This window comes from Melospiza melodia, unplaced genomic scaffold (genome assembly GCF_035770615.1).
Source record: "Melospiza melodia melodia isolate bMelMel2 unplaced genomic scaffold, bMelMel2.pri scaffold_32, whole genome shotgun sequence".
Classification (NCBI taxonomy): Eukaryota; Metazoa; Chordata; class Aves; order Passeriformes; family Passerellidae; genus Melospiza; species Melospiza melodia.
The window spans coordinates 5,367,178-5,387,309 of record NW_026948638.1 but is presented as its reverse complement, the minus strand read 5'-3'; the positions used below and the strand labels follow the sequence as shown (position 1 = coordinate 5,387,309).

General features: G+C 48.5%; 1 protein-coding gene across 1 annotated transcript in view; it reads left to right on the top strand.

Annotated features, from left to right (window-relative positions):
- Positions 1 to 5,351: 5,351 nt before the first annotated feature.
- Positions 5,352 to 20,132, top strand: part of LOC134434110 (serine/threonine-protein kinase pim-1-like) — a 63,903-nt gene continuing 49,122 nt past the window's right edge. Inside the window, exon 1 of the mRNA XM_063182804.1 lies at positions 5,352 to 5,390. Within this exon, the coding sequence (XP_063038874.1) occupies positions 5,352 to 5,390 (39 nt within the window). The remainder of the gene's footprint in view (positions 5,391 to 20,132) is intronic.

Here is a 20,132-nt window from a genome sequence, read left to right as displayed (position 1 = left end):
TGATTCCCTTGGTTCCACGAGTTCCTACAGTGTAACAATGCCCTTTGGCTCCACAGCTCCCCACATTGTCACAATGGTCTCCATATGTAGGAAACAACCGAGCACCGGGGCAGATGAGAGGCAATCACCAGAGGCCGAGTCTCGCCACACTTGACTATATTGGCAGATTTTGTTTGGGAGAAACCCTTGGATATAGGGAATTTTAGAGGTGGAATCCTAATTTCAGGCATAGAAGCCTAGACAAGAAAGAGAGCTCTTTTCCATAGGAAGGAAAGCACGGAGCCCCAGTGATTCACAGTCAGATGAGAAGTGGCCCTTTACATGTCAAATTCCATGGCACCTGTCAAACAGCCCCCAGGAGGCAAAGCAGGCAGACCTGTTCCATGGTTCCTTGATTTCATGGGTCCCCACACTGTCACAGTATTCTCCTGTATTCTATGAAGTCTTGCAGTGCCACAGTGGCTTCTTGGTTTCATGAGCCCCAACAGAGTCACAAGGGTTCCCTTGACTCCATGCGGCCTCACTGTGTCACAATGGTTCCTTGCTTCTATGGGCCCCAGTGTTTGATTTTTGACCCTTGCATCCATACTGCCCCTGAGTTCCACAATGGTCTCCTTGATTCCATGAGGCACCATGAGGTCAGAACTGACCCTTGATTCCATGAGGTTCTGTACTGTCATTGTGGTTGCTGTCAGAGGCTGGATGAGATCGATGTCCTGAGACACCTTGGGATGCTCAGAATGCCCATGTGGGGCCAGGGCCGGGTCAGGCCTTGGTTTGTGGTGGGACAGAGGCCCGCCCCCAGCTCTGGCTCGGCAGAGCTGTCAATCACACAGTACGGGCAGTGCTAACGTAGTTCTGATTGGCTGAGCTGTCAATCAATCACACACCAGCCGCTGGTGCCTACCATGGCTCTGATTGGACATGCAACTGGCAGTCTCACCCCAGGGGCGGGCCCATGAAGGAGCAGGGGGATAAAAGCTGGGGCACGAGGGCAGTCCAGGGTCTGGATCCTGCCTTCTCCTGTGGTTCCTCTCTTTGCGATGCTGGAACCCCAGCAGTTGGTACCTATGTGCGTGTTGTTCTATGGATCTTCTGTCTTTCTGTTGTTCTCTCTTTCTCCTCCTTCTAATCCTACTTACCTCAAACATTTTTGGGCAACTTGACATATTAAGGGTGAAGGGATTTTAGGTTAAATGTTTCAGAATCCAAGGCACAGGGAATATTTCTCTGTCTGCTCTGAGGGGTCCTGACCCCCAGAGAAACACTGCCTTTCAACTTCACCCATGGAAAGGACTTCCAGGAATTTGAGATAGATTAGAATTTACCAAAGTGTGAAATAGGTAATAGAGAGTACTATAGTATGTTCCTTGGGTGAGAAATTTAGTTTTTGGGGTTGTTAGTATGATGTAGATAGGAAGCAAGATGGAGGAATTGGGGTGTAGTCCCTGTCTTCTTCATCTGCTCTATTTTCTGCACTGTTGGTAGCACAGGGTGATTGGTCATGGAAAGCACAGTGCAGAGGTTATGTAGACAATCAAGGGATGAGTTATTGGTAGGTAAGTAGAAATAATGCACCTTTCAAGTGTTTATTGGATGAGACAATGTTAAAAGAGCTTGAAACTGTACGTTTTGTGGCATTTTACAGTGCTTTTCCAGTGCACTGCTCCTGCTGTGGACAGCAATGTAAAACTTTAGATAAGATAACAATAAACAAGAAGCTGAAGACTGAAAAAGTCCCATGCATCTCTTTTTACCTGGCATAGAACTGCTACAGGAGGGATTCCCCCATCCAGGGATCCCCAAGAAAGGCCCAACATAAAACAAACATCAATAAATGGTGTTATCTGAGTGGATTTTTGAGGAAACACTTGGCTGACAATGTTTGGAATAAGTTGGCTTTTTTCCATAAAATTGTTTACTGAAGGATGTTGTCTTAATTGGCCAATCATGTGAAATGTGTTGATTAAAGGACCAGTGAGGTCCACCTGTAGCAAACCAAGGTATAAAAGAAGAGGATTGAAAAAACAGGTGGCTTTTAGCCCTTAGCCTTCTGATCTGAGTCTGTGTCATCTCTGATTCAATGGTGACGTTTGGGCATCTATGGGGGCTATTGGGAATCCTTTCTGCACCTTGTGACCCAACAGGAGTTTCCCTAATAAATTTTGCCTGAAGGTCTCACTGTGCCCATGACATGAACCCCTGTGAGTGTCTGGGACATCCTGGCCCTTTGGCAGCCAGGGGACTCCTGGGATGTCACCGTGGAGCCCCAGTGAGTGCCTGTGACAGATCGGTGCCTTTGCAGCCCAAGGTCCCCTGGAATGTCACCATGGAATGGCTGTGACGGCACTTTACAGTCCCCAGAAATGCCTGGCAGGTGTCCATGGAGCCCCTGTCTGTGCCTGTGACATTCCAGCTCTGGAACAGCCTGGAGACTCTTGGAAAGTCCCCATGGAACCTCTCTGAGGACCTCTGACAAATCTAACCCTTAGCGGGCAACCATCACCAGGACCCTGTTGCTATGGTCAGGTTCCATGGCAATCATCACCAGGACCCTGTTGCTATGGTCAGTTTCCATGGCAACTGTCACCAGCCCCCTGTTGGTATGGTCAGTCCCTTGGCAGCTCCATTGAGACCCCTTGCCAGGGGTGGTTGCCATGGACACCAGCATTGATTGTCAGCCATGAGGATTCTTGATTTTCATATCTGTTCAAAATGCATTAGGTGTTGGGGACCAATATAAATTGGACATTGCTGATATCAACCAAAACTGGAAAAGACAACTAAACAGGACAAAACAGTTCTGTCTTCATTGTTTTCAATTTAGTATATTCATTTTGCATACACTTCTGAAATGTGACTAATTAACCATGATATAATTGAAAACTTGAATGATTCCCAGAGACTTGTCTTGTTTGGGTATTTTGAACAAAAAATTATGAGCTTTTCTAACTGAATTCCTGAACTGAGAAGCTCAAGAACAAAGAGGCCTCTGGAGCAGTAAAATTCATCATTGTCCTCCAAGTGGCTGAAGATCCATCCCCATTAGAGCAGCAATGAACAGAAATGGGCACAGCTTTGTGGCTCCCCCAGCCTGAGCCTGGAGCAGGAGCAGCTCTTGAGGGCCCCAAGGCCGAGGCTCTTGTGCTGCCCTGGGCAGATGGGATGGCAGCAGGGGCTGCAGAGCTCTCAGCACTTCAGCCCGAGGGGAGCAGGGCAGCCAGGGTGCCTCCTCTGGCCTTGGCCAAGCCCCTTCCCCCATGGCTGGGGCTGAGTCCTGTGGCAGCTGCAGCTGCTGCTGTGCCCTTGCCAGGGGCTGAGGCCGTGGGGCCAGTGCTCAGAGCAGCCTGGCCTGAGCAGAGCTGTGGGGCCAGAGCCAGCTGGGCTGGGCTAGGCTGGGCTGGGGAGAGGCCCTTGGTGCTGCCCAGAGCTCAGGGCAGCTGGCAGAGCTTGCAGGGAGCTGGGCTGGGCTCAGAGAGCCTGGTCCAGAAACCATCAGTGTCCATCTCAGCCTGGCTGAGCGTGCAGGGGCAGGACTCAGGCCAGGCCTTGTGGGGCAGGGCCAGCGCCTGTGCAAGGCATTGCAAACAGGCAAGTGGCCCAGAGAGGAGGCTGCTCTGTGCCCTTGGTGGCATGGACAGAGCAGGGAGGGGGCCCAGGACATTTGTCAGCACCAGCCTCTGTCCCGATGTGTTGGCAGCTCTGGTTGCTGAGCCCAGCTTTGGCCTGGGCTGAGGTTGGCTGTGGCCCAGCTCCATTCTCCTGCAGGGCTCAGGGCCTGTTCCTGGCCATGGCTGGCCCTGGCTGCCTCTCTGCTGGCCCAGAGGCAGGCAAAGCCCGGGGCAGGGCTGTCTGTTCAGCCCCAGAGGGGCCACGGGCTCTGCAGGAGCTGGCAGAGGCTGCCCAGCAGAGAGGCCATGGGGCACAGAACCCCAAGGCTGCTGTGGGCACCACGGCACAGGGGCCGTTCCCAGCCGCAATGCTCCTGGCCTGGGCTGGGCCTGCACAGGGGCTGGGCCACCATGGCTGGGCCAGCACAGGGCCACCAAGGGGCCATGCAGCCGCTGCCGGGGCTGACAGCAAGGCCAGGCACACACAGGGAATTGCTGAGCATGGCCCGCGCTGGCCAGGCCTGACTGTGCCAAAGGCAGAGCTCAGCTGCCCTTGGGGGCTGCAGGAACAGTCCAGAGCCCAGAGAGCCTCCATGGCTGTGCTGGAGACCAAGGCTGCAGCAGGGAAATGCAGGGCTGCTGTGGGATGGGGAGGGCATTGAATTCCAGCACACACCTCAGCTCTCTGATGATCCCGGCACCATGCTGGGCCCTGTTTTACACTGGAGCAGAGCAGATGTTGATGGGACAGCAGCCCTGTGAGACTGTCAGGATGGATGGGACAGGATGGGATGGGACGGAGCCCTGCAGGGCTGTTTTTGTTTTGTTATGTCATAGATCCCATCTATTGTATCTGAAAGGTGAAATCTTATCTTAAGTTTAAAAGCAAAGTTTTAAAATTGATATATATATATGAGGATTTTGCCAAAAATTATGTCATGAAAAAGATAGAGCAAAATCAAATTATATGCTGGTGTTGGTGGGTTTTAATTGCTTCTTGTCGTGCAGATTTGCCTGTTGAACCACCAAAACCAAATGTCTGGTTGACCTTAGCTAAGGCAGCAGGCTCAGATACCATATGTTTGTCTCATTCGGAACCATTAAGAAGAAACTAAGGGGAACAAGATCTGCTCGTCATTATAATGAAAACCGTAAGAGTGATTTCATGCCTTGGTGGGCTGCAAAAAGAGTTTCAGCAGGTTTGTTTTTACCCCAACTGGCTTCAGCAGTGGCATTGAAACAATAAGATTGGATTGGATGTTGGCTGAGTAAACAAATGAATGCCACATCCACTGCAATCAGTGATATGTTGACTGATGTTAATAGTGTTGTCAGACTTGCTACCCTTCAAAAGAGCAGCAATTGATTTTCTTTTACTGGTACATGGGCATGGTTGTGAGGAATTTGAAGGACTATGTTGTACAAACTTGTCAAATCATTCTGAATCTATCCACAAAAGCATACAAAAGCTGAAAGATTTGACAGCTCCAATTAAAGAAGATGGTGGGTCATGGTTAGATGATCTGTTCCAAGAATGGAGCTTTCCACCTTGGCTAACAGAACTTTGTAGAATAGGTCTCTATATGTATTGGGGGTTTTGGTAGGGATACTAGTAGTCACACCTTGCATACATTGGTGTGTGCGACAAATGATGGACAAAACTATCAAAGAAGTTTTTATCACACAAGAGAGAGAGAGGTAGGAAATGGATTCACAGAGAGTTCTCAAAATCTCACAGAGATGGTTGATGAAGGTATGGACATGGAGGAAGGTTTCAAAGTAAGACCTGTGAATCGACAAGACTTTTTTGAACAATGACTTGTAACTATTGTCAGGCCTAATTTATGCCCTTTGAACTGACTGGACTTCCACAGCATTAAAATTGCTGTGTTGTAATATAGCAATGCTTAGTGCAAGCGAGAAAATGCTTTAAATGGGTAATAAGCAGAAATATTATAGTAAGGCTACAAAACACAAGTAATAAACGACATAATTGTGAAGGTTTCTTTTTAGGTGAACAGGAGGGGGAATTGTGGGAATCCACAAAATTAGAGGGTTTTGGGGAAAGCTGCAAAAGGAAGGCCCCAGAGGCAGTAGAACTGTGATTAGAGCTAAGCAGAAGTCATGAGATAGGTCAGCAGAAAAATTATTTAAACTATAGAAAATCAAGGACAAATAGAACACTGATCTGTGTATTAACTCTTGTCTAAAATAACTCTCTAAAAAGCAAGGGTAGAAGCTCTTTCCCTACCTGATGGGATGCGGGCTGGCAACTGCTGCTCTGAAGATGTGCAGCTGCTCCTCTCTGGAGAGGTCATGGAAGGGTTGTGAGGGTCTACAGGAACCAGAGGAACAATGAGCTCAGGCTGGCATTTAAGTTTCATGGGAACAAGCAGAATGAAGAGCTCACAGTGGAAATTAAATTTGCCTGTGCCTGGCTCCTCCGATGAAACCCCAAGAAGTCCAGATGAAGCAAACACCTTCTCCCAAGAAGCTAGGAAACCTCAGAGTCCTGAGCTCCTGCACTTACTCTGGAAAGGCCTGGAAGCATCTCTAAATGCTCAGGTGAGGCAGCACTGAGGTCCTGGTATGAGAGCGCGGTGTAGCAGTGAGGGAAGGAAAAGGGAAGCAAAGGGAAGGCTGGGTCACTATTGGTTTTTGGGTGTGTTTCCCTTTGCAGGAACTCTACTTCTGTCATGGAAAACAAAAGCTCCCTGAATTGTTAAAACTGAAAATCAGGGACAAAGACTCTATAACTAGTCAAAGTTACAAAGTGGTATGTTCATTACGCCGGCGGCCGGCACAAGGGGGGATTATTCCCGAAATGCGTGACCGCTGGCTGGGCTCGGCTCGGCACGGCACAGCGCATCAGGATCCAGCAGGACAGGGAAGGGCAAGGCAGGCAGAGAAGGGCAGGGCAGGGCAGGGCACTGGGAGCAGTGACAGGCTCTGTTCCCACGCTGCATCCCATGCCTGGGTCACCATCGGGGACAGAGAGGAAGGAAATTGCTCTGTCTTGGCTGGGGAAAGGATGAAAAGGAGGAGTTAGAAAACATTCATTGGGACTCCTTTTCAGCAGACTAGCTGGTTTTATCTCACCATGTCTGCCTGTCTTTGGCAGATATACAGATATCAACTTCAGTATAAAAAGTTACTTAATTGCAACCCTCTGCAACAACTCACTGTACACAAATATTGAAGTTACTGAATTGAAGTTTAAAAAATTTATTACATATTACTACAACCGTACAGCCCATATACAAATACAGAAACATCAATATCCCTCTCTAAAGAATCTCAGATCCAGAACTAAATAAATAGAATTTTAGAACTATACAACTCCATACATAATAAATAGAAGTAAATACATATATAGACATAACAATATAGATGTAAACACACATTACATATTTCATGACATATAACATGACAATATAATACAAACATAACAAACCTGTCTATAAATACACAAATATCAATGGACCAATCAAAAAATCCGTACATCCCCAGCAATAGAAATGCACAGCTACAGAGCTGTACAAGTATGTAAACAGATGAATATACACGCATCAGTATAACAATACACATACATAATATCCCTATACAAATATCAGTCAGTGTATGTAAATATCCCTATACTTGTAACCATCCAAATCCAACTACACATCCATAAACAGCGCTAGATCAGGAGGGATTGCAGCCGCCGATGTTCCCAGGCTCTCGCTCGGTCTCCTCCTCCCGAGCAGAGCAGCTCTCCTGGACAGGGACAGCAGATGGAACATCAGACAAGCAAAGGGAACACTGAGTGAGTGTGGGGACGTTTCCCTTGGCAGCAGCTGCGCTTCCATCAGGGCAGAGGAAATGTCAGAGCCTCCCCAGGAGGGTCAGAAGGAAAAGCGGCCAAGCGGGCCAGGCTGTGGTGAGCTGTTCACTTCTTTCTGGCACCCCAGTTGCTCTGAGGGAACTCCCTCTCTCAGGTTATTGAACGACTTCTGCACTTATCAAGACTGTGGCCCCCAAATCAATCAGCATTTATGTCTCCAGCTGCTTGCACCAATGACAGGGAATGTCCTCTAACAGTGCTGGGGCACAAAGTTACCTTGCACAGGTCACCTGACAGGGCCTTGTTCTTTCTGTGCTTCTTGTGTTTCTCCTTACCTTCCACTTGGAATTTTTACAGCATTTCTTTTTCTTTCCCCTTGATCAGTGCTGAAATGCATGTTTCTCTTCCAAGTTACAGTTTGTTCAGTGATCCTGTCATGCCTTTCCTCAGAAGCTTTTATCATGGAATTGAGTGTTAATTTCAGCAATTTTGGTGATTTTCTGTGAGATTTATGCAAGTGTCCTGTTCCATGGGCACCATTTAGGAAGGTACAAAAGAGAAAAAGGATGTTCTGTATGTCAGTTCGCTAGTGGAATATTCATGGATAGAGAGAGTGATTAGCTGAATTTTAAATCTACTCCTAACCTGAAAGTGCAACAGGTAATTTGGGGAGAAATTAAAGCCTGATTTCTCCTTCTACCAGCCTGTATTCAAATGTAAAGTAAATAGAGCAGGGTGAGAATGTCAGTGTTCAGCTCCTGAAGTGCCCTATTAAGGTGTTCTTAAAGTAATGGAGATAAAATCTGGGTGGGCATTCCTAATTTCCAGCCACTCATTGTCAATTTCATTGACTCTGAAAACAGCAGAGATGTGCACATCATACCTGATCAATCCATTTGGGGATGTTTTAGGTTCAGATTCTCTGAGGCTTTAGATTTTTAGGTCTCTAGACAATGCTTCCAGCAATCTAAACAGCTTTCAGAAATTAAACTTTTCTCCTTTTTTCCTCAGTCTTTGCACTCATGTGCACCAGAGACCTTCAGTGAATGGATTCCACTCTAATCCATCTCCAAGCTGAATCTCCCGGCTGTGTTCACACTGGTGGTTCGTGTGGCTCTTCTGCACAGTGCAATTTTAAAATCTTCGTTCCTTATTATCTCTGCCCTTCCTTTTCTGTTTTAGCATGCAAATGCATGCAGATATATCAGAAATTCTACATCTAATTTCTGATGCATCAGTTCCTGTCTGGCAATTTCATTTTATCCTGTTCTGATGTTATGCTAGCCTTATATGTTTTATTCTAAGTGGACTCCTGTTTTCTTGCATGTGGAAGTTTTACAATGCAATGCTCTCATTCACCTGCTTTCATGAAACCCTTCATTAACATTAGCACAAGTAACTGTGTGATTCCCTTCTGCTTTGTAGAAGATTTGGGAAATTCAAGTCCTGCTCAGCTACAGAAAAACATACATGGTGCTTGGTAATTCCCTTAAGAGCTTAAGGTAATGGTAAACAACTGCAGCTTATTCATTTCACAGAAATAGGGAGAAAAGACATTGCAAATATTGAGGAATGTAGTGCAATATTGATGGGCATCCCTCAGTTATGCAGACAGACTGATCTCACTGGCAAAATTCCCTCTTTTCCAAAGGTTTTCATTTGCTTTGGCTGTACTTCGTATGGCTGCAGGTCACATTCCTCCTGATTTAAGGAAGTATCTTGGCAGGTATTCTTGGTGTTATATTATTACAGCGACCTGAGTGGGTTGCTGAGGGTGAGAGAGAGACAGTGAATCTTGTTTCTAGATCAGAAGGCTGGATTTATTGATATATCATATATAATACATTATGACTATACTAAATAGGAATAAAGAGAGCAGTTTGCAGAGTTGCTAAGCTAACTAAGAATAGCAAGAAAGAATCTACAACAAAGTTGTGCCCAAGGACTCAGTCCCCGGCTTGCACTTTGTGATTGGCCCTTAATTATAAACAAGAAGCATGAGCCAATCAAGAAACCCCTGTTGCATTCCTCAGCAGCTGATAATAATTGTTTACCTTGTCTTCTGAGGCCTCTGCCTTCCAGAAGGCACAGAAATCCGAAAGAAACGATTTCCGTGAAGAAATGTCTGCGACATTATATCTTGCTAATTCTGCCCTTGGAGGAATTACTCAGTTCTGCAGTCCTTATTACACACCCTTTTCTAAAAGACTTTTATACTGTTTTCCCTCTCTCTCTGTTTTCACATGTGTTCAACAAGGTTTTCTTTCTAAGAATATTTATCACCATATCCCAAAAGATTAAAAAATGCTTAGGTATTTTTCCCTAAGTATTTACTAAAAAAAATAATAATAATTAAAAAAACTGTATGCATGCTGGATGTAAAATACAAACAGAAATAAACTTGAGAGTTCTCCCAAAAACCCTTAAGAAAAAAACCCATGTTTTTTTTCTTATATAAAACCCAGAGTATTCATCTACAGTATACAAAAATAACGTGCAACGGTTCTGCACATAATGCTATGCTTTCAAGCTTTTTGCCCTTCAAGGGCAGTGCCATTCTCTGAACTGTAATGCTCCGAGCATGTTCTGCTCACCATGGCAGCTTTCTGCTCTCCCCTGGTACAGATCATCCTCCCAGCACAGGGGGAGTGCAGCCACCACAACTCGCAGCACCTTCCCACACAGCAAGAACCTGAAGGAGAAAGATGGCTTTCACCAGCTGCTGCGGGTTCTAATAGTGCCACCTCTCAGCTGCCGAAAGCCTGAATTTCTGTGTTGCAGTGTGTTAGTTTATTGAGCCAAATGTTCTGTTATATAGTGGTATGTTCAAGTGTTCCCCGAGTTATTACAGTCAGCTTCTCCCCTATGTTGTGCCCTCCTACCCAAGCGTCCCTCAAGGAATCCCCTCCCTCCTCATCAGATTTTTCCCTGCCTGTCAAGACAACCAGGCCGCTTTGCCCCATCCCTCAGCCCAAACCCTTCCCTTTGTTCCAGAAAGTTCCCTGTCCCTCACCCTAAGATCCAATCCCTATCCCAACGCTCTCTCTTTCCCTTGTTCTGATTTGTTGTAGCCCTCAAAACTACACCCCGAGAGTCGTTTATTGGTCACCATATGGTGTCCACCACCTGTTTTGAAAGATTTTAAAAACCGGTGCACAGGGGTGCTGGGGGTTCTTTGAACATCTGTTCCCTTTGGGAATTTTTGCCTGCAGAACCTTAGTCCTGCCTGTCCTGATGAATTTGCTGCACTTTACACCGCAGAAGAGCCTCCTCTGCTTCCTTCACCCAGTCCTCCAGGGGTCTCTATTGCTCAGCATTTGGCCTAGAGGTTCTGGCTCAGGCAAAACCCCAACCTAGCCAGTTCCCCACTCTTGCCATTGTCCCTGGAGCATCACAGAGGTAGCCAGGGCTGTGGAGGGCAGTGACAGTGACCCATGCCCTGGCATGTCACAGCCCCCAGAGCCACACCTGCCAGGCCACAAGCCCCAGCCCTCGTCCCCACTGCGGCCTCAGGGGCTCCTGGGCATCCTCACCCTGAGTGCAAAGGCAGCCACAGGAGCCTCCCAGGGCGCTCTGGATCCAGGCTGCAGACACCCTAAAGCCAGCACTGAAAGGGACATGGATGGGGACTGCAGCTGGATCTTCCAGTGCTCACCAGCCCTGACTACTCTCTGAGTGAACCCAAACCTCATTGGCAGCACCTTGAGCACATTGACCCTGCTCGCCCCTCCTGGAACGTGGTGTTCTCACATCATGCACCAGCCCTTTGCAGGGAGTGACCAGCTCCCAGCTGCTCTGCTACCCTGGCCTTACTTTCTCTTTGCCAGCAATGAACTTAACAGATACACTCCTGAGAAACCTAGCACAACATTTGCTTCTCAGGAGCTCTTTGGCAAAAAAACTCCACTAATCCCTAGTTTATGCACAGAGAAGGAGGTCCTGACATAAGGCACAGCACAGGCAGGGCTCTGGCATACGAATTCCTGAGCCACAGGATTCCACCCATTGTTGTTCCTAGCTACTTTGCTGATATTTTAAGAGCCAGTTCTGGACAGGGGGTGCTGCTGACAGGGTAGGAAAATATGGAGAATAAAAGGTGCAGGAGACAACCAAAAAAAAACAAGGGGGAAAACCCTTAGAAATACAGAGCACAACAGAAGTCCTTGGAGATGGTTCAATAGAAAAGGCCAGCAGCAGTGAGCAGAGCCCCAGGTTTCTCACTGCCACCCCAGGGGCTCCTCAGTCCCCTGCTGGTTTGTGTCTGATGCAGCCCTGCCTGGAAAGGGCTCCAGGCTCTGGTGTTCCCAGCTTGCTCCAGGCTACATTCTTAGCAGCACTGAAAGAAGAGGTGAAACACAGAGCCATTTTCTGTCCTGCCTACAAACTCTTCTCCTTCAGTGCCACTGCCAGAGATCATCCCTCTCTCAGCTTGGCACTGTGCCTGCTGCATCCTCGTCCCTGTCCCTTGCATCAGCTCCTGCACATCATCAGCACTCACTGCCCAACATCACGAACAGAGAGCTGTGTCAGAAGAGCAAGGAGTGCATTTTCTTGTTTGTGAGATACAAAGCTGTGTTTCGTGTCAGATACAAAGAGGCGACGTGTGTATTTGTGAATGCAAAATGTGTGGACCCCAACAATGGGAGAGCTGTGAATTCTAATAATAACTGAGGAGAATAAAGCATGGAAAAAGGCCTTTGAACCTATCTTTTGTTTGCAAATTTAGCCCTAGTTGATTTAGGAGTATTGGAATTAAAGTGTTAAAGATGTTGATTTTTGCTTTTAATCCATAAAAAGCTCTGCAATAATAACCTTCTGGAGTGTAATTTTAGAATATTACTTGTATCCTTGAAACTGTAGCTTTGGAATATATATAAAGGAAATATGCTTATCTCATGCCTTGTTGAAGCAGACAAAAACAGCTTGAGAAAGGAAGATGAACATCACCTCAAGGGTTTATGGTTTCGACCAAAGGGAAGCTAGACATCACTGTTATGAGATTTAGAGTCTGTGCAATTAAAAGGTGGACACACATCTGGGGAGTGGACCCCACCAGATGGGATTAGTCTTTCTTCTTTCGGAAACTGGACCGTCACCATCTGGGGATACTCCTTTGAGATACATCCTGAGAAATTAAAATCACAATAGTGTATAGAATTGTGATGTAATAATTTGGAATAAAAATTGCTGATGAGTAAAAGATTGGAAATAGAAACTGCTGAAAAAAATTGATGAGTACCCCTATAAATACTTGTAACCCTCAACTATCTGTGTGCAGTTTGAGGGAAAACTTCCCCCACTGTACCCAGCGCTGTAATGCTCATTCTTTACCATATTAAATAATAAATTGATTGCTGCTTGAATATTGGCCTAGTCAAGCTTCTTATTCATAACACTGTTAGCTGGGCTCTTCTATGGGCTGGCCATGGCACTTGGTAATTAATATGCTGTCATGCTGTGAACTGAATTCACACCTTATAGGGCTGTGTTTACTGGGCCTGCTGGATCAGTGCCCACTTCCTTCCTCTGCTCCTCCTCGCTCCAGGACTGTAAGAGACCAGCATGGGATCAAAGACCCTGCAGTATCATTACCCTCTGGTAATGCTCAGAGGTCCTCTAAGGGCTGTGTAATGCACAGCATCTGGGTGTGGGGCCTGTGCTAAGGAGAAAGAAAGAGTCTGTGAGAAAACTGAGCTGCTCGTACATGGGACTGAAAAAATGACAGGAACGTTTTGGCATATAAAGCTTTCCTTCCAGGCCAGGGACCAGGGAAGGCCTAATCAGCTGTGGCCCCACAGGGCAAGTCTGTGCTAACTCCCAGCACCAAGTGCAGGGCTGTGGGGCAGGGCTCCTACAACAACAGCACAGCTCTGTGGAAGAGCCCAGCCTTGCATCTGGGTTCCTGCCTGCTTCCCCTTTGGAGACAGCTGTGGCCCTAGGATTTGTGTCTGAGGGAGAGCTCCATCCTTGGACCTCCTGATCTTTTCCAAGTGGCCAAATGGGGATGCACCAGCAGCACTGCTGGGAAGGTGCTGGCTCAGTGGCTGTTTTTTGAGACTGCGCCTCCCATATCAGCTTTATGTGTTTGTGTGTGTGGAGGTGCTTTGGTGGGTGTGCTTTTGGTACTGTTTGCCTTCTCTTTCTCCTTCTTCTTCTTTGAGGGGTCCATCTCAAAACAGCGCCAGAGCCGCAGTGTTTCATCAGCAGCTGCTGAGGCCACTGCTGTACCATTAGGGCTCATGGTCAGGGTCAAGATTCTATCAGTATGACCTGAGGAGGAGAAGGAATGTGCAATCAGGGCTGAGCTGATCAGCACATGCACATTTACTCCTGTATGCTCCCATGAGCCCTGCCAGCTTGCATAGCTGTCTCCCCACTGGCTGTGGCAGCATGATTTCAGACCCCAAGCATACACTTGGATCAATGGTATCTCTTCCACAGCCCTGTGGGCATGCTTCACTCCTAGCAGCATGGCCCCGGATACTGTCCTGTATCAGTGATGCTGCAGGCTCCAACCAAGGAGTGCAGCTACCTTCAACCTCTAACAGCCCCCCCACCCAGGCCCTGTCCACCTATAGTAGGAGTCTTAGTATCTGTAAGTAAATGAAAAGGGGGAAATATAGTAGGAGTCTTAGTAAAATATCTGTATTGTACATTGAATATCTGTATATAGGCCTTGCCCTGATAAGCCCTGGTTGTTTTTGATGGGCTGCAGCTGCAATGTCCTTAATTGGGCTGCATCTGTAGCTTGTGAAGATAACTGGGATAAAAGGGGCTGGGCTTGGCCAGTCAAGCTGAGCTGACAAGGAGCCCTGACGAAGAAGGAGCAACAAGCAGGAGAAGTCAGAGCTGTGAAGAACTGCCCCCAAGAAGTATCACCGAGAAGGTACGAGACTTTAGACATATGATTGCGACAGTATGGGACTTTAGAAATGCAACAACAAGATAACAACATCCACCTACCTTGCAGCTCTGCAACCTTGGTCATTATTGGATACTTCCATAAACCCAGCTGATTCTGTGCAAAGCCATGGGCTGAAATGAGCTGCTTATAGTTTGTGGACCATAGGATAGAAGTCACCTGCAAAGAGGCAGTGACACAGGTGAGGCGAGGTGCATGTGCTGATGCTCACCACTCGGAGGTGAGCATGGTCCCCCTCCTTCCCCATGCCTCTGGGCCTGAGGAGCCAGCAGCTCTGTGTAGGTGGGCTGCCAGAAGGTGTTTGTCTCCAAGCTGATGTTCAGCTCTCACCTGGGAACGGGTATCAACAGCACTGAGGCGGGCGCCAGAACACACGTTCCAGATGCGGATATGTCTGTCACTAGTGCCACCTCCAGTGGATAGAACATTCATCTGCCATGGGCACCACGCCACAGCCTGAGAGAGGAGAGCTCATTTTAAAACATACAAGAGACAACCTGCACCCAGCCAGTGCTGCCTGCCTGCCTTGCACACACATATCCGCCCGTGGCAGCTCTGTGCTCACCTTGACAGCACCCTGGTGCTGAGTGAAGGTCTGTACAGGAGCAAAGTCTCCATCCCCACCTTGGGTGCATGGCCAGACATTCGCCAGACTGTCATTGCCACCACTGGCCAGGTAGCAGCCATCCAGAGACCATTTGAGTCCGCACACCTCGTGTGTGTGGCCAGCAAGGGCGGCCACGTGATGCTCAGCCACTCGGACATCGTGGTGATGGATGTGCCCAGTCCGTGCACCACTGCAGAGAGAAGGCTTGCAGGGTCAGGCTGCACATTTTCATCCAAATCCATTTTTGTTGTTGCAAGACTGCTATACCTGCCACTGGGTTTCAACCAGTATTACCAGCAACACAGGTCTGTTGGTGTGAGTGAAACACCCACACAAGCTCTTTACAACTTCAGCACAAATTGCAATACAGGAAAGAGGCCTTCTCCTCACAGCCCCAACAGATAAGGCTGAGTAAGAATCCCAAGACAGGACAAACTTCTCTCTGCCATCCGTAACCCATGCCACACATAGATTGATGGATAGGAGTTTGCAACAACTGGAAACTGCCCTTGACCCACTGCTTTATCTGGAGAGAATGTAAGTGTTCCAGCTGCGGGTTCCCACACAGGCACAATGGCTGGTCATGGTTCGGAGATGTTTCTGCTGCTCAACGTCCCATAGCTGGAGAGGCAAAGCAAAAAGTTCTTCAGAAGAAACTCAATCCTGTTTCTATGCCCTAGGAACCTCACTGCACAGGCTCTGGCATTCAGCTTTCTCAGTAAGGGAACAGAGAAAGTGTGTATCTCATGACTATAGCACAGAAGGTAACACTACTTATCAGAAAACCCCCAAACCAAACCCTGCCTTGCACACTGGGCAGTTCCACCCCACACCAGGGAAGACAAGTCAGGTGCATGGCATCCTTCCTCTGCCAGCCAAGGTTTTGTCCCCAGTTCTGTCAATCCCTAGAAAACACCTCTAGTTTTACTCTTGCATTCACCTGAACCTCAGCACTACTTGTGCCAACAGCAAGGTAGTCTCCTTCTTTAATCCATGACACAGAGGAAATGTAAACATCTGGATGCTCTGTCTGCAGCAGGGGGATAATCTCCCTAGTAGTGTGATTCCACAGATAAACAGTGTCATCCAGAACCACTGCCAGGAAGTTCTGGGAGCTCCAGTCTATGAGATTCAGTTCTACAATTTGAAAGAGAAATGCAGCTCACACCATGCTTGGCTAGAGAGCCCTGCCCTTCACCCGTGCTGCTGCAGCAGGTGTGGGTGCACATGTGCACACACACGTGCAGGTGAGGGGCAGCCTTCTGAGTGTCACTATGCCCAGCTGCTGGGGCCAGGTACCCTGCTCCAAGGCACCTACACAGTGCCCTAGACCACTGTCCTTATAAGGCCACACAGGGACACTCCAGAAGTGGTCTGTGCTAGCCTGGGTACACAAAATAATACAGACAGCCCAGTTACACTGTCCTAGGAACAGCAATCCAGTGCAGAATGTTCTGGATGCCCAGCACTCAACCCTGTAGCCTACTTACAGTAGTCGTTGAACATCTCTGGTGCATCCAAGACCCATTCTGGCTTTGAGGGAATATTTCTGCTATTCTTCCTGCTGGATCAAGGTGCCATTTTCTGACTGTAGAGCACTTTCAGGTTATTCTGATAGCCTGTGTGCAGGGGAACAGGTTTGTTAACCTGAGTTAGTTTCCTCCCAGCTGAGTGCTGCTCACCCACCTAGGAATCCCTTGGAGTGAAAATGAAGTCCTAAGAGAAACACTCACAAGCCTGCAGTGCACTAAAATCACTGGCAGTATGAACTGCTGAACAGGGGTGAGCTACAATTTCGTCATTCATGGAAACAAATTTAACAAACACTTGGGTTTTTGAATCCCATTATATTTAGTTGCAGTTTAAGCTAGAAAGTGCAGAGAGTTTGGTGCTCTTACAGACTTCATGAAGGTTTGGAACCTGCAGTACAGGTGACTGTCACCGACATTTTTTCATAAAAATCCTTTCTTTAGGATTTTTCTCCCTTCTGAGAAGCTGTGGCCTCAGCAACAAAATGTAAACAATGGTTATCTGCTGCTGTGGAATGCAACAGGTGGATGTGTGATTGGTCTCGGGTGGATGTTTGGATTTACTGACCACTCACAGCAGAGCAGGGTCTCACCCTCTGCTGAGACACAGCCCTTTGTTTATTCATTCTTTTTCTATTCTTAGCTTAGCTAGCTTCTGAGAACTTTCCTTCCATTTCTTTTAGTATAGTAATAATGTAATATATATCATAAAATAATAAATCCAGCCTTCTGAACATGAGGTCAAGATTCTCATCTCTCTCTTCACCCTGAAGACCCTTGCAAGCCCTGTAACAGGTGACCAACTGGCAGTCATAGCACCTCTCCTAAATAAATTCACTGTAACTGTTATGCCCTCCCTTGACCTCAGGAACCATAAGAAAGGAGACTCCAGCCTGTACAGCTCTCAGAAACCAGTTGATTTCTCCTGTGACCACACACAGAGCCTCTGTGTTGCTGTTCCCCTGACCTGATGTCTGCTGCTGATTCAGCTCACACAGACTCTGTATCACACCTTCTGGAGCATTCTCTAGTTTTCCACTGAGGTGGAGGATCTTTGCCTCTTCTACATCAAAACCATTCAGATGCACTGCCCAGGCTTTCTGTTGCTCCTACAGAGACAAATCACCCTCAGTGCAATGCGTTGAAAACAATTCCCACACTGCAATTTAAACAGACACCTAAGTCCCCTTCTCTTAGAATCTGAAGATGTTTGCCTGTGCTGCAAGGGTCAGTCACACAGAGGCATGTCAAAGCAATTTTTCCTCTGACTTTCATATATTGTCCTGCTCACATTTTCACACAATGGCAAATTCAGTGTTATTGCCAGTGGGAAAAGCCACAGCCACAAAGCGACCAAATGTTTCATAAACAGATTTCAGAAGACAGTGTAAAACATTCCAGAAGTGTTCCCGGTGGAGACATTGTCCTAGAATAGCTACCACCAGTAGTTTCACTTTGCATAGGCTTACAACTTTGTGTTTGTGTTGCCTGCTACATTTTAACACCTCATTAGTCAAAAGCTAAATTTTGCTTCCAGAAGCAGCATAGGCTTAGAGTGCATGGCAGTCTCTACAGCTTCAGTCTCATCCTGGGCTCCTGAAGCCCAGAGCTGCAAGTAGTGATGGCTGGGACTTGTCAGTCCCGTGTGCCCACTTGATAGAACTTATAGTTTACTGCTCTGTAAAGGGGCAGGAAGGAGTAGCGGTTGTTGAAGCAATTGTAACTTAGCACCATGCTCACCTTCTTGGTAGGGGAATCCTCAGCAGCGTCATTCTTTTTGCTTAGGAGGAAATTTGCCATCTCCATCTGCAAGGTGCTGCGTTTGGGAATGTAGCGATCCCCCCCAGCCTTTGTGGGGGTGCTTTGAATTTTGGATCCAGATTTACCTGCATTCACATATGAAAATATTGTCTTACAGCTATTTAACAGGCTGTATTAGAGCTTTCATGGGAGTAAACCCAACACTCTTCCACATCACACCCACCAGACAAGTAGGACTCTGAGGTCTCATGCCACCCAGTCCCAACTAACTTATATTTTCCTCCCTGCCACCAAGTTGGTTAGGGACAGTGCGGTGCAACTCCTTGGGTCTAGTGCAACAATTCCAGAGTCCAGAGATAAGGGGAAGATACAAAAACGCTCACAGGATGTAAAGCTGTCAGCTGACAGTCCCGCCCACACTCGTCCTAGCATACAGCTGTGTGCCAGCAAGGCTCAGCTGGGCGAACAGCAGCTCGCCAGCCCCAGTGCTCAGAGATCTGCCCCTCATGCTGGCACGGAGGTGGGTGGCTGTCAGGAGCACAGCCCACCTCCTCCTGCCTGAACAGCAGCCGGTAGGGCAGCGTGGCAGGGAGCCCAGAGCCCCATGGCTACGGACAAGCAGCCTGGGCCAGGCTCCCGCACTCAAACTCTGCCACCGGTGGCCGGCGCTCACTGGGTATCTTGGACGGCGTCTTGCTGGAGCTGTGGGAGCGATTGGCTTCACGGGCGACACGCCAACGGGGCTGGGCCCGGGGCCGCTCTCCTTGGCCTTGCGCTGCCATCGCGCAGGCGGCGCGTTCGGGATCAGCGTGTCCAGCTTCAGCAGCCCGTGCAGGTCTGCCTTGAACAGGAACTGCGCCGTGGTCCTGCGGGCGGGCGGCGTTGGCCGTGCCCACCGGCCGGGCTGAGCCTACACCAACAGCCCCGCCGGCCTCCCCACCACCGGACCGTGCAAGCGCTCCGGCCGCTCCTCCCCGCCAACGCACACCCCCACTCTTCCCAGCCGCTCCTCGGGACACTCCGTCAGCCGATACGCCCTCCCTCCGCTCCTTGGGGGTCCTGGATCAGCTGGCATCCCTTCCAGCTGCTCTTTGGGGCTCTCTCAGATAAGCGACATTCTCCCTTCCCCTGCCTTTCAAGGGCAATCTCGTCCCTGCTCTTTCTCTTGCCCACTGTGCTTTGCCTCTGCCCTGTGCCCCTGGGGCTGCTCTTGGCCAGGCAGCCTCAGTGGGAGCCAGCACTGGCTGCAGCCCCAGCGGGCCACCCCGGACAAGGCCCAGCAATTAGGAGGCCAATGAAAGCTCTGGGCAGCAGCAGAACCCTCAGCAGAGTTCTTTAAACAGGACTGGCCACACCTACACTGCAGCCTCACTGGGAATGTTTCCTCTGTAGAGTAGACTTTCAAAAAAAGCTGTTTGAGGGAAAGGTGAACTAAACACTCACTGTCTTCTCGTAAGTCCAAATTTGGACAGAGCATAAGATGAAAATCAGCTCCAAAACAAGCAGGTCTGCCAGGAAGCCCAGCCAGCAGCCTGTTCACTGACAGAAACCCCTTCCAAGGCCCTTCTGGGCATCAGGAACATGTGCTGTGGTTCCAGCTGCACCTGTGGGAGCAATGGGGAGCGTCAGCCCATGCTGTGCTGCACTGCTGAGCTGGCAGCACGGTGGATGCGGGCAGGACGTTCTCCGTTTCCCCCAGAGCTGGGACCTGCAGGCACCTTGCCACCCCTTGGCACAGGCTGTGCCACCCAACAAAGCCCAGCAGGCTGGGAGGAGAGCCTGGGGCCAGCAGCAAGCTGAGAGAAGGCCCTGCTCTAGAACTGAGGGAGTTCCACCAGAAGCAAACAAAGATGGTAAGTTGAAGAGATGCCCACTGTGC